The 14,044-nt window shown below is 42.0% G+C and overlaps 1 protein-coding gene across 12 annotated transcripts in view; it reads right to left on the bottom strand.

Moving 5' to 3' along the window:
• The window catches only part of pisd (phosphatidylserine decarboxylase), a 132,438-nt gene that overhangs the window by 25,457 nt on the left and 92,937 nt on the right, over nt 1–14,044 (bottom strand). For 2 of the 12 annotated variants that reach the window (XM_088000194.1, XM_088000195.1), the window contains one exon: nt 4,607–5,001. The exons of 8 other annotated variants lie outside the window; for them this stretch is intronic. In XM_088000194.1, coding sequence (XP_087856320.1) covers nt 4,607–4,785 — 179 coding nt within the window. In that variant the 5' untranslated portion in view covers nt 4,786–5,001. Of the gene's footprint in view, nt 1–3,808; nt 3,838–4,606; nt 5,002–14,044 lie in introns of those variants that run through there. 2 more of the 12 variants (XM_088000198.1, XM_088000202.1) reach the window with 2 other exon arrangements.

Here is a 14,044-nt window from a genome sequence, read left to right as displayed (position 1 = left end):
GTTAGAGACATTCAGATTACTTGGTTATTTCCCAAATTTTCTTTTAGATCCTCTTATCCCCATCAGATTTCTAAAAGGGGACCCATATTTGGGCAATTTTGTAAAAATGAAATTGTGTGTGTCAGGGTCAAGAATGACAACCAAATTTTACTTCTATTTAAAAACAATCAGAATTTAGAGACCTCCATTTATCCAGTCCCACTCTTCAAAACCCTCGAGGTGGACAAACAATACGTACATTGGCATTACTGTCAGACTGCAGCACTGATATAATGAAAAGGGCTCTCAGTTTTTGGTTTAATGTCCATTTCATTTAAAGCTTCCTAAATTTCGGTAGTACTGTCAATAGAACAGTTGTAACTTGGTATAGCTTGTTCCTCTCGCTGCATTCACTTGCACTGTTCCCTACCAATATTGTGAATTGAAGTCTCAAAGGCAGGACCTAAGGATGGGGTTCCAAGGGTTTCGGCTCATCACACCACCACGATGCTGCTCAGGTGAGGAGACCTTTAAAGAAAGGTCAATCTGAAGAGATTGCAAGGACTTTGGGGAGAAGTGCGTAGCCTCAAACAGCTGATTGTGTGAGCAAACTGACTTCGGAGTCTCAAGTGGAAATGACCTGGCAGTCAATATCACTGCCAACAACAAACACTGCTATTACACCCTGCAGGACAGGAGACCTGGTGTGCTCTACATTGGTTAAGATCACTGTTACACTGTGTCCAGCTTTGGGCACATATCACTATGAGGAATGATAAAAAGACCTTGCAGACAGAGCAGTAAAATGGGCCCAAGTGAGGAGATGCTTTAAGTTTTAAGGGAGATACCAGGAAAATTGGGATACCATTCAGTAAGAGATGTTCACTGAAAGAAGATGGCTCTGAAGTGATTGACAGCAAATTGGGGGGAAAAAAGACTTCCTCTGCTTTTTAAGCAAAATAAATACAAGATTAGCAAAAGAATTGAAAGGTTAGAAAAAGATTTTTGAATAAACTCAAGAAAGTGGGACAAAGTATTTGCAAGCATGATAAAGGGCAGGGGAATGGGGCAGGAGGATTGGGGAACAGACCTCTGCAACGGGTCAGAACAGTATGATGGACTGAACTCTCTCTCCCTGACAGAGACATCCAGTGACTGGCACACAAATTAAGGGCTGCTTTCGCAACAGAGTCCAGCCATCTTTGAGAAACTATTGTTAACAAAAATCTGCTCTAATCAAAAGTGACCAAGGACTTAATTTGAATAAATTAATAAGGTTGGCTAATCTGAAGAGACAAACTCTTGGAGTTTGAAACTGGCGAAGAGATGGAAAGTCAGTGCCAACAGAACTACTGCCCCTCCCTACAGTTTCCTCATTAGGACCATCATCTGATGATTGAGATGGCTGCTTCAGGCTCACTTTGGAACCGGAAGCTTGAAATTGAGGAAAACTCTCATTAGCAGAACCGGGAAGAGTGATGGGGCCTACATCACATGGAGAATTCACCCCATTTAAGTTATCGAGCCTTACTGAGCTGCAGCACCAAACAGACAACCTGGTGGCTTGCCAGTGAGCTTAGACAGAATGTCAAGCAAGTGTGTTCAACTGTGGGAGGCAGTGCCAGGGAACCCAGCACAGGATCGTCACGGAAGTAAAAGCAAGGTTCTTCGGTTGCTCGCACTCTGAATTCAGGCAGGTCTGGAGACAGACCTGAGCCACAGATGACCTGACCCAGACCCGGACCTGCTGAGTTTCTCCAGCTGTTCTTACTTGCTGGGTTCTTGTCTGTCAGGGATATTAAAATGTCACAGAACCAAGGTGGAACAGAGAAGGACAAGATACAACCACAATCTTAGTGGATGGCAGAACAGGATTGAGGACTTGAATAGCTGACCCCTAGTCTCATGTTACTAAACCAGAAAAGTTCTGAAAAGTCATATTGGGAGTCAGAACACAGATGCCACCAGGTCTGAGTTTCTCCAGCACTTCACCTGTATTTCAGGCTTTGCTCTTGCCTAACATCCAATTTCATAGACCTTCCCACAGATATTTTTGGAAGCAGGAATCCTGGTGCAGATTTCCTCTCACATGCCTGGGGAGGCTGAGGCTAATCATAAGAGGCATAGGGTGCAGGAAAGAAAGAGGCGCGTAATCCGCCCAAGGCCATCTCGGGCACAAGCAGCAAAGCTTGTGGATTGCAGTGGAATGTGAATACTGGACGAACAACAAAGGCTTCACAGTACTCAGTGATGAAACAGAACATGTTAAGTCAAGTGTGTCCCCTTTGAGTTATAACAAATAACACACTGTGCCCATAGAGGAATGAGTATTGGTTAATTAATTTGGAAGAAAATGTGGAACAAATCGGCACCAAGGCGGCAGACAAGTAGTGCAATGCACTGGTAATCACAAAGAGGATTAACCACAGTACAGCATTGCCCTCCTCATGTGGTCAATGATCTGCCGGCTATAATGCCTGGCATACTTTGTCAGGGGCAGAGGAGGAAGGTGAGCTAAACTATGCCAGCTTGCCCTCAGCTCCAGCTATGATACTTGCGAACTGGTGGCACAGGTAAAGCCAAAGAGCACACCTCAGAATCTCTCACCAACAGCTGTTACTTGAAGAGATGCAGTTTGCAACAACCACAGAATGTGACACCAACGAAAGGTGTGCCTTCAGAACTGAACTGCACTAGATGAACAAAGGTTCCGTCCCGCGAGGGACAGCAAGGGGAGAAAATTGATGAGCAGTTTTATTGAGTCACTACAGCTCAGTTTGAAGCAGGATGAATAAAAACTCCAGGCAGAGCTGGGTGAGAGATTAGAGCATGGGGCCCCAGGGCAATGGAGAGATGGAAAGGCAATCGCACAATTTTTTGACCTGTTTAATGTCAAATTTGTCCCAGTTATCTGCTTTTGAATTTTAACAGAATTTTAAAAATCTACCGTCTTTAGTGTCAGTTTAACATCAAGCCCTACTTGAAGACAAGAATGACTTTGTCAAGGCAAATCAACAGACTCATCAATAATCACATTTACTGTGTCCCAGATACACTGAACATAATCACAACGTACTCAAGACACTGTATAGCCTGCAACTCCCAGTCAAACATTTTACAACCTGTAAAGAAACAATGTCCTGAGTGATCCAATAAACCTTTAAAGAGCAATTCACAGCACAAGGGATATTGCTCTGTTACTGGGAACGTGGTTAAGACATCTTTTGACATAAGTCCCACATCGACCAAGTGGTTGAAGGGTTAAATTGCTGAAAGCTTGGAGAGTAGGCCTTATTTTTTTTTGGGGGGGGGGGGGGGGGGGGGGGGGGGGCAGGGGGCACAGAAGCTGTGAAAGCCATCAGTGAGAGTACACAATGAGAACTGCCGAATATTGTCTAGACGTTCTGTCTTGAGACATAAACAGCCTGCAGAAGAGATAGAGAGAAGCAGCAGAAGCTGCACGAGGGGCTCTGAAGGGTAAGGTACCTTAATTGGGTGTACAAATAAAAAGGATCTCTCTCCAAACTAAATGTCAAAGTGATCTGGTCAGGTGTTAGACTGATCAATGTTTCCCCCCTCCCCCCCATTTTAACCCACACAATGTCACGTCCCCTCGAATGCCTGATTATATTCCTGGTGACGGATGAATGGGCCTTTCCCTTGCCAGTACTCACTGTTTCCCAACTCATCTTAATTCCTCAATTTATTGTTATAAATCATTCATGAAATCTGAGCATTAAAAACACCTTCTGCTGATCATCCATCACCAATATTCCTGCTGCCAACCCTGTCACGTCATCCTAAACCGTCAAAAGGAAACAGCACTCACCAGTAACGGACCATCTCCGTTTGGCACACTACTCACTTGCTTTGCCCAGTACTTCCTAAAACTCAGGCCATTTCCATCCCTCCCCTCTCTACTGCAGAGAATACCCGGCCAATCATCAGCCAGCAGCATCACTGCATAGGAACACCAATCCCGCGTTCTCCTGCATCCCTTTCAGCATCAAGCTGATTGCTTGTAAAGCTATGACTCACAGCTCTGCCTTTGTTGTTCTGCTCAACTCCTACTGTAACCCTCTCCCATCCCCCTCGCTCTTAGGATCTCTCATGCTGGCACAGCATTCTTCCCATCTGTGTTCTTCCCCTCTCTGTCTCAGATAGTACTGCATCCAACTTCCTCCTTACAGTCCACACTGCCATTCTTTCTACTCCTCACAATTCCTGGATTCCCTCATCTGCATTCCCCTGGTAACCCCCAATGTCATCACTCATTCAGCACTTTATCCTCTTCTTCCTGCTCCCAGCATCAAGCTAATTCCAGTAGGTATCCTCTTACACAGGCAAACTCTAGCAGATACCCGCAAAGGAAGGAATCCTCTTGCAGATATCTTCTCGCATCCAGCTAATTCCAGCACACACCCTTCCCTACCTCCCCATCCAGAACCTATTGAAGTTGCAAGCTGTTACAGCACACACCCTTCCCTATCTCCCCATCCAGAACCTATTGAAGTTGCAAGCTGTTACACAGCAGCGAGTAACGGCGATTACTGGGTCAGGTTGGGGCTTTAGGCTCTGCAGGTCCTATTACACAGAGAGAGATATAAAGAGATATCCTCCACTGTACCTGAAGCGTGCTCGCCTGCTAGAGCCAGCAGCACCATTAGACACCACCGAGCCGTCGGCTTCTCGGAGCTCTGCCTGGCTTGCATCGGTGCAACGGGACCTCCGGACATGAATTTTAACTCTGTGCAGGTTGTAACATGTAGTGGCAGTATTATGCAAAGATTTACGACATCTCACCATTTCCCTCCCTTCAGCGCCGCCGGCTGCTGCTGTTGCTGCTGGTTTGATTGACACATGACCCGGGGATTAGAGCCTGGATTTCCCGGGAGGGCGGGGGGGTGGGAAGAGGGACCGGCGGTGACGTCACCCGCGCGCTCACCGGCACCGGAAGCGCGGCCCGCCTCCACTTCCGCCTGTCACCAGCACACGGCCCGGATGTCGAGGCGGATGCGACACCTATCAACAGAGAGAGCGGCCAGTCACTAACACTCATCACCAAGGCAGCCTCAGCAGCACATTCGGCCCATAAGGACCATGCTAGCCCCTCACTTACACCTGAACATCTTTCTTTGCCTTTCCCTTTCCCTGACTGCAAGCTGGAGACACCAGGACCAGGGACCACAGGTTAAAACTAAAGGGCAAGTCTAGAACTAGGGGGCACAGTTTAAAAGTAAGGGGTCTTCCTTTCAAGATGGGGATGAGGAGATATTTTTCTGCGGGGTGTAAGCTCGTGGAATTCTCTTTACTGGAAAACCGAGACTGGATAGATAAGATTTTTCAAAAATAGTGCAGTATGATGAAAGCAAAGTGCAGTTAAGGCCGCACTCTGATGCACATTATTTGGATCAAATGCATGAATACAGTCAAGGAGCTAAATGGCATGCTTGTACTCCTCGGTGCGATATTCCCACATGTTCTGTTCACTTCAACTATCCCATTTGGAGTAAATTACGTACACTTGCCAGAGTGATGATGCCACAGAAAGAGGCCATTCGGTTCATCAAGTCCACGACAGCTTTCTGTAGAGCAATCCAGTCAGTCTCATTATTGCTGTTTTATTCCCTTACTCCTGAAAGTTTATTTCCCTCAAATAACTATCTAATTTCATTTCAAAATCATTCATTATCTCTGTTTCCACCACCCATGTAGGCAAAGACTTCCAAGTTATGATCACTTGCCGCATTAAGTTCTTCCTCAATTCCCCCTTTATTTCTTGCCCAAAACATTACGTCACTTAGTCCTTGTTCCATCAGATAATAAGAAAGGCTTTTCTTTCGTCTTCCTAATCTAAAACTTGGACACTTTTTAAAATCTCCTTTGCTCCATGAAGAACAATCCAGTTTATCCAACCTAAACATACAGCTAAAATCCATCAGACCCTGGAACCAGGGCCCTCTGCAAGGCACTCACATGCTTAAAATTCACATCATATTTCAGTTGAATTAGATAAACAAATCTCTCAAATTCCCCATTAAATTTATCGTATTTATAACAACTCCACAAATGGAAACATTTTCTTCAATACTACCCCCATCCCTTTATAACTTTATAGTCAGAGTCATACAGAACAAAAACAGGAAAAGACTTTTTGGTCAAACTCGTCCATGCTGACCAACTTTCTCAAAACTAAACTAGTCCCACTTGCCTGCATTTGGCCCATATCCCTCTATTCCCACCCAGGCGACTGACTGTGTGGAGTTTGCACATTCTCCCTGTGTCTGCATGGGTTTCCTCCGGGTGCTCCGGTTTCCTCCCACAGTCCAAAGATGTGCAGGTCAGGTGAATTGGCCATGCTAAATTGCCCATAGTGTTAGGTGAAGGGATAAATATAGGGGTTGGGGTAGGGGTATGGGTGGGTTGCGCTTTGGAGGGTCGGTGTAGACTTGTTGGGCCGAAGGGCCTGTTTCCACACAGTAAGTAGTCTAATCTAATCTAAACCTTTACTATTCATGTACCTGTCCAAATGTCTTAAATATAACTGAACCTGCATCTACCACTTCCTCTGGCAGTTCATTCCATATACGAACCATCCTTTGTGGAAAAAGTTGCTCCTCAGGTTCCTTTTAAATTTTTCTCCTCTCACCTTAAAAGTATGTCCCTAGTTTTGAACTCTTTACACTATGGAAAAAAAATCTTTGCCATTCACCTTATCTGTGCCCCTCATCATTTTATAGAGTTCAAATCAGATCTTCCCTTATCCTTCCTTTTTCTGGAATCTTCAAATTTTCCTGATAGTTATACTGTCTCAGTTCTGATACCATCCACTTAAATTATTTTTTTACACTTTCTCAATGCTTCTACCATCTAATGTGTTTCAAACAATAGGACAGTAACTCCCAGAGTATCTGTTTCTCATTGCTGGATTTTATAAGAAATCGTGTTGAATAATTAATTCAGCTCTATAAATCTTAAGAATGACCTCCAGCTTATTTCAGTAGATTCTGAACATGAAAAAGTGTTCATTAATATGTCACAAAGTGCAAGTAACATATGCTATTCAAATAAACAATTCCTGACCAAACAATACTTTGGGTTCAAGAGGGCTGATATCAAAATCCTATTAGTCCTAAGATCGAAAGATTCCTGACCACCTGTCTTCAAAATGACGTGTGTCCAATAATTGAACTAGAGTTTATCTGCATGAACTATTTTAAACAAATGACTTGCTGACCCTAATTTCTGATCTGGTGTTTGTGTAGAACCTGTTTTCTTTAAGGAATGGACTTGTTTTAATTCTGAACTGAGATGATATTGCAAGCTTAACAAAAAAGGGGGTCTTTGGGAGTGGATCTTAGTTCATGGGCATGGGAGCGCCCTACAGAATCCATCTCAGCAGGACACATAATGTGGTCTCCCTCACTGATTCTTTCATGTTGGATTCTACAATTATTTGGACAATAGTAACTTATATTTTCTCCCGACTAAGATCATATGAGTAGACATATGCCTTTGTACTGGCTGTTCAGCTTCACTCACATGCTCCCATTGACTATTAACCTCAAATTACACAACCACCACAAAGTCAAAATTCTTCAGCTTTCAGAAAAGCACTTGTCAAACCTCATACAGAAAATTATCATTAGCAGTGGAATATCTGTGAGGTAGTGGAGGTCACTCTTATTTGCTCATTAAAAAGGCTGAGGAAGATCAATTAGGTATGGACAACAAATTGCCAGAACCACTCACATCCCCTGAAAAAGATAAAGAAAAAACTCAGTTTTGGCATAATTCCTGTAAAACTATTTTTGCATCTCCTTTAGGATTCATAGTGTACAATGTAATTTATCCAATTTTTAATATAACTAACAATCTGTGTTTTTCAATTCTATTCTTTTGTAAGTTAACGCCAATGCCTTTTTAAAATGATTGCATTAAGGAATGATTGCAAAATTTGCTGAACACAAAGGCAAGTAAGAGAGAATACTGTGAAGAGGACTCAAGGAGATTATAAAATAATACAGATAAGTTGAGTGAATGGGCAAAGGTGTGGCAAACCAAGTTCAATGTGGGAAAGTGGGAAATTGCCCATTTTGGCAGGAATAATAAAGAGAGAAGTACCTTATCTAAATGATGCAAAATTGTCTGGCTTGAGGTGCAGAGGGATCTGGGTGTCTTTGTGCATGAATTACAAAAGGTTAGTACGATCATGCGAATAACTAAGCCTAAAAATAGTAAGATTATGCTTCAGGCACTTGGAGACAACATCTGGAGTACTATACAACATATCGGACCCCTTTTATTTGAAAAGGGAAAGATGCATTGGAGGCAGTTCAAAGAGGTTTCATAGAATCCTTACAGTGTGGAAACATGCCAATTGGCCCAACAAGTCCTCACTGACCCTCCGAACATGAACCCACCCATTTCCCTACCCTATTACTCTACACTTTCTCCTAACTAATGCACCTAACCTACACATCCCTGAACACGATGGGCAATTTAGCATGGCCAATTCACCCATCTTTGGATTGTGGGAGGAAACCCATGCAGACACGTTGAGAATGTGCAAACTCCACACAGACAGTCGTCCAAGGCCAGAATCAAACATGGATCCCTGGTGCTGTGAGGCTGCACTGAGCAACCATGTGTACAATGGGCAGGTTCCCTTAGGTTGGATGGTTACACTTATATTTATTGGAGTTAAAAGAAAGTGGCAATTTGATGGCCACTTGAAGGAGTCTTGACCAGGCTATATGGAGGAGATATTTCCTCACATGGGAGAATCTAGAACTTGGAGTTACTTTAAAAATCATGGGTTGCCTATTTAAAGCAGAGATGAGGCAGTAATTTCTCACGCAGAGGGTGGAGAGTCCTTGGAACTCTCTTCCTGAACAGTGGTGGAAGCACTGTTGAATATTTCTAAGGCAGAGGTAGACAGATTCATGTGAAGCAGGGAATAAAGAATTAACAGTGATAATCAGAAATATGGATTCGAGTTTACAATCAGATCAGCCATCTTATTGAATGCCCCTTTGATTTGTATGTAATGGCTTTATTAACCTGCATCTATGCTTCCAGTGACCTTTGCACTGATTACCAATGCATTCTGTTTCCTCTACCCCATTTAAATAATTATTTTTCTGAGTACAATGCCTCCATATTCTTCCCATCAATGTGTAAAATCATTGTTAGTCTAAAACTAACTTGATCCTCTCCTGTCAGCAACTCCCAATCCTAAACTTGACAGTCTATCTTCTCCCCCTATTTGCTCACCATGCTGTAACAGTCATCTGTTAAAACACATCACTTAGTACTTTGAAACTATTACAATACTATTAAGCTGAAATTTTTAAAAATACTGTAAGCAGCTAACCTTTCAGGTCTGTAATCTTTCATCAAAACCTTTGAACTGATATTACCTGACTTGAGTATTTCCAGTATTTTCTTCTTTGATTAAATTTCACTTACGGCACAGGATAGGTTCAGAGTAACGCTGTCTACAATGCCACATCATTCATGGGATGATAAAGTAGACAGACTGGGTATAGAGTAAACACACCCAGGACAAGTCCATCACGTGGTTGTTAAGATAACAGCATTGTAACTTTTCTTTAAGTAATCAATAAAATTTTAGTGGCAAATCATTAACACTGAACTTAACTTTTCACGAAAAAACCTGCTGCGCTGATACACAATTTACTACCAGGTGGAACTTACTCAACTCCTAACAGCTATCGCAGAAAGGAAACTTTCACAAGTTTGAGCAGCAGGCCAGTGGTCTCGCCTGACTCTCTGCCAGTCCATTTTAGATTACAACCAAAAGAAAAATAAAGTGATAAAGCCCCAGGTACCCACACTGTATAGAATCCTACCTCTGAACACAGATTGCAATGTGAACAGTCCTCAGAACACATAAGCTTTATGCTGATTCTAACATGTGATGCACTTGCCCTGGGTGTGTTTTAGTGTTTACCCAATCTATCTACTTTATCATCTTGGGAATGATGTGGCATTGCAGACAGAGCATTACTCTGGACTTATCCTGCAGTGCAAATGAAATTGAAACAGAGAAGAAAATACTGGAAATACTTAGGTCAGGCAAAATCAGTTGAATGTTTTACTGAAAGATCACAAACCTGAAACGTTAACTCTGCTACTCTACCTGCTTACTGCAGTTTTTTTGTTTAATTTCGGCTTAATAGTATTTTGCTTCTATACTGTATATGCTCTGGGGTTGTTTGATAGATGAGTTTGGAAGAGACAGTTGTGTCTAACCCATGTGTACCTGTTCTTTCAATATTTGACATGACCAGGAAGAGGGGCTGTGAGCAGTCAGATGCACAGCTATAACATGCAGAAAATCTTAGGAGACTGGAGGCTGTGGGCTGTGTTCAGGAAACAATCACAAGGGTAGGGGCTACCTAGCAAAAGTTTATTATCATTTTGGAAATCTCGTGCAAGAAGTGAAAGCTGCTGCTGACAGCTGAATATTATGTTGTTTTAAATGAAAGGAGATTGTAACAAGCTAATTCTATATTAAGGTTGCACTGGCACCTTCTAGGAAGTGGCTGGTGTTCAGTGTGATTGAAAATCTAGCAGAGCTGGAAACATTCAAACTGAAGTATCTGCTGCCTTAAACAGAGCTGTCTAAAATTCTGGAAAGGCATGAATATTTACATCATGATTTCCTCCATGGCTTTGCTATTACAAGAAGCAGGTACAGTGTCTGAGCTGCAGATAAGTGTATTTTTGGGTTGTATCTTATTTTGTGTCTCAGGAAGAGGGACATTTGGGGGTTCTGCAAATGGCCTCAGTGTTCCCCATATGCTTTCCAAGCAACAGATGTTTTATAGAATGTAATAATCAATTTTCACCCAGTAAGCTCTTACAAATAGCAATGAGATTGTGATCACATAATCAACCTTCAGTAATGCTGATTAAGGATACATTTTAGCTGGGATAGCGAGAACACAACTTTTCTTCTAAATAATGGCATGGGATTTAATACACCTACTTCAGAGGGTTTAATAGCTCACCTCAGAAAAGCACGGAAGCTTGAAAACCCAAATTTTGAGCTCAGTTTCCTGAAAAGGCAATGGAAGCTCTAATGTTCTGACTCAAGAGATCATTGGGTTATTGACTGAGCCAAAACTGAGAACACGAATGAGGACGCAGCTTCAGGAGACACAGGGAGCTGCAGGAAGTTGATCCCTCAGGAGAGGCAGGGATATAGAGAATGGATCAGTCTGTCTGGGGAGGGGGAGAGATTAGCAGCTTCTGGGGAAAGGGGGGCAGTCAGTCCTATGAGGAAGGAAGGTTTTGAATTATTGGTTAAGTACAAGAAACATTGCAGTTACAGTGATAGAACAGCTAGTTTAATGTAGAGATGGAAGTGTTAGTGGAATTTCCAGACAGCGTAGCAGAAAGTAGTGCTATCATTGATTGGTGCTGAGATAAGAGTCCCTTCAGTCTCATTTAGCAAAAGCTTCAGAAGTTACACCAAAGTACTCAAGTGACAAACATTAGAGATCCTCAGCTCATTTGTGCAGTAAACATTTTGTTTATATAAAGACCTGACCACATCATTGGCGAATCAGCACAGGCTTGGTGGGTGAAAAGGTCTGTTCCTGTGCTGTATTGTATCACAATGGCCAAAATAAGGAATTCACCAGGACATGATTGAAGCAACAGTCTAAACTTTCTTATACCCTCACCCATATGTTGCCCATCTTTACTGCTCTTCTCTCATTTGATTCACGTGTTTATTACAAAAAGATCTTAAGCCATCAACTTTTGTCTCATGCTACAAACTCTACCTTCACCATAATCTCTGGGCTCCTCAGCCATTCTCTCAGAAATTACCAGACTGTCTGCAAATGTTGTGCCCTCAAGCTAAGTTTTATCTTATCTTTATCCTGAAAACCACTTAAATTCACCCCTTAAAATGGCCAATGCACCTGCTTCACCCTACATTTATCACATCCAGACCTGTATTAAAAAAAGTAATCACCAGGCTAAAGGAGTGTTAGCCTTTATCATAAGGTGGTGTCGGATTATAAATGAGGGGAACAGATTCTTCAGTTATGTACAGCTTCACTCACACCCAGCTTAGTTTAGGTGCTCAGGAAGAATATAATGAACTTGGAACATCAGAATATTACTAGGCTGAAAAAAATTAAACTTAAGGACACTTAATTTGTATTGCCATTCTAGTCTTCTGAAGGTCAAGGGAATCTAATTTCAGTCCTAAGTGGCTCAGTGGTTAGCACTGCTGCCTCACAATACCAGGGACCCAGGTTAAAGGATAAATGTGATAAAGGATAGATACAAAAAATCTGTTTTTCTTTGGTGGGAAAACCCAGAACCTTCAAATTAATTATAGAATCTTAGAATCCCTACGGTGTGGGAAAAGGCCATTAGGCCCAACAAGTCTATACTGACCTTCTGAAAAGTATCCCACTCGGATCCATTCGCCTACCCTATTACTCTACATTTCCCATGACCAATGCACCTAACCTACACATGCCTGAATACACCCAGAGGAAACCCACACAGTCACTTAAGGCTGGAATCGAACCTGGGCCCCTGGTGTGAGGCAGCAGTGCTAACCACTGAGTCACTTAGGACTGAAATGAGAAATCAATCTTTCACACAAGGGGTTGTGAAAACTTGGAACGCTTTCCAAATGCTGTGGTTGTCAATTTACTTGAAATTTACAAAACTAATCAATACATTTTTATCATATTAGATGTCAAGGGCAAAAAGTGGATAGAGTGTGTTGAAGTAATGTTCAGCCATGATTTAACTAAAAGGCACAACAGGACTAAACAGCAACTCCTGGTCTTGTATTTCAGGTATTATGCTGCTGCTCTCTTAGCTATCCCTCAACTTGCAAACCTCCAGAAACATTAGCTTATGTCAAACCCTGCTGGTGTACTTAATCTGACACCAAGCTCTATTCAGAGACCACTCCTGTTCTCGCTGACTGAGCTCCAACTCCTCCAGTTCTCAATTTTCATTGTTTTTAAACCTATCCACAGTCTAGCATCCTGCACACCAAGATCTTCCCCTTCACACCTCAGATCCCAGCCTTTTGCACCTTACCCGACCCTTCATTCTACTATTTAGTGTTCAACTGCCAAAGTTCCAATTGTCTGAAGTTCTCTTCCTCAAATGCATGTTTCTCCATTTTGTTTTAAGACTCTATCATTTATCTCTCACCCAAACTTTTATTCATCCTTCCTAACCTTTCTTTTAGCATTCCCTTTTTAAAATCTCAAACTTTCCAGCCACTTCAATATTAAATGCACTATATAAAACACAAAAGTTAGTTATTTTTGGTCTGCATGGACTTCCAGTTTTCCAACACATCCAACTCTCCTGGCTTCTCAAACTTTACTACATTTGCTCTGTATCTGCATATTTCTCGGTCCTGGCTCCTCACATCTTTACAAATCCAACTTAAAGATCATTATCCTGGTTTTTAAGGTGGGTCCCTGGAACACAATCCTGTTTCACCAATTTCCTTGCTCTGATTGGTTTAGAAGGATATGGGCGAAATGCTGGCAAATGGGACTAATGAATTTAGTCTGGTTGGCATGGATGAGTTGGAAAGAAGGTCTATTTCCATGCTCTATGACTCTACTCCTGATCTCTCAACCCTTTGCTTTGCCTTTTGTCCATTCCAGCTTCAGAAATCCAGTGAAATCTCATTGCTTCCCCCTCAGAAGTCTAATTAAGATGTACTTTTTAAACTATTTTCTCAGTTCATCTCATTAATCCATCCACACCACCTTTTTGGGGTTTTGTTTCATTTTTTCCACATGGAAGGGTCTCCGAACTTTATACAGATGCAGTTTTTATTCTGCCCTTGGTAAAAAGTAACAGCACAAACTATGTTTAGCAACCTTTTTCATTGAAATTCTCCACGGATTCTCAATTTCAAAATATTCAAACACTTCTTAAAACAAATTAATGGAATTTTTCATGTCATTCTTTATTATCAAAACAGCCATTATATCCTTAAATATCCAGTTGTTTCCTGCCTTTTAGTTTTTTTTTA

The sequence above is a fragment of the Chiloscyllium plagiosum genome, unplaced genomic scaffold (assembly GCF_037043375.1).
Source record: "Chiloscyllium plagiosum isolate Xiang-an unplaced genomic scaffold, Cpla_swu_hap1 HiC_scaffold_24, whole genome shotgun sequence".
Classification (NCBI taxonomy): Eukaryota; Metazoa; Chordata; class Chondrichthyes; order Orectolobiformes; family Hemiscylliidae; genus Chiloscyllium; species Chiloscyllium plagiosum.
Note: the sequence above shows the minus strand (reverse complement) of the source record. Positions and strands in the feature narration are given on the sequence as shown.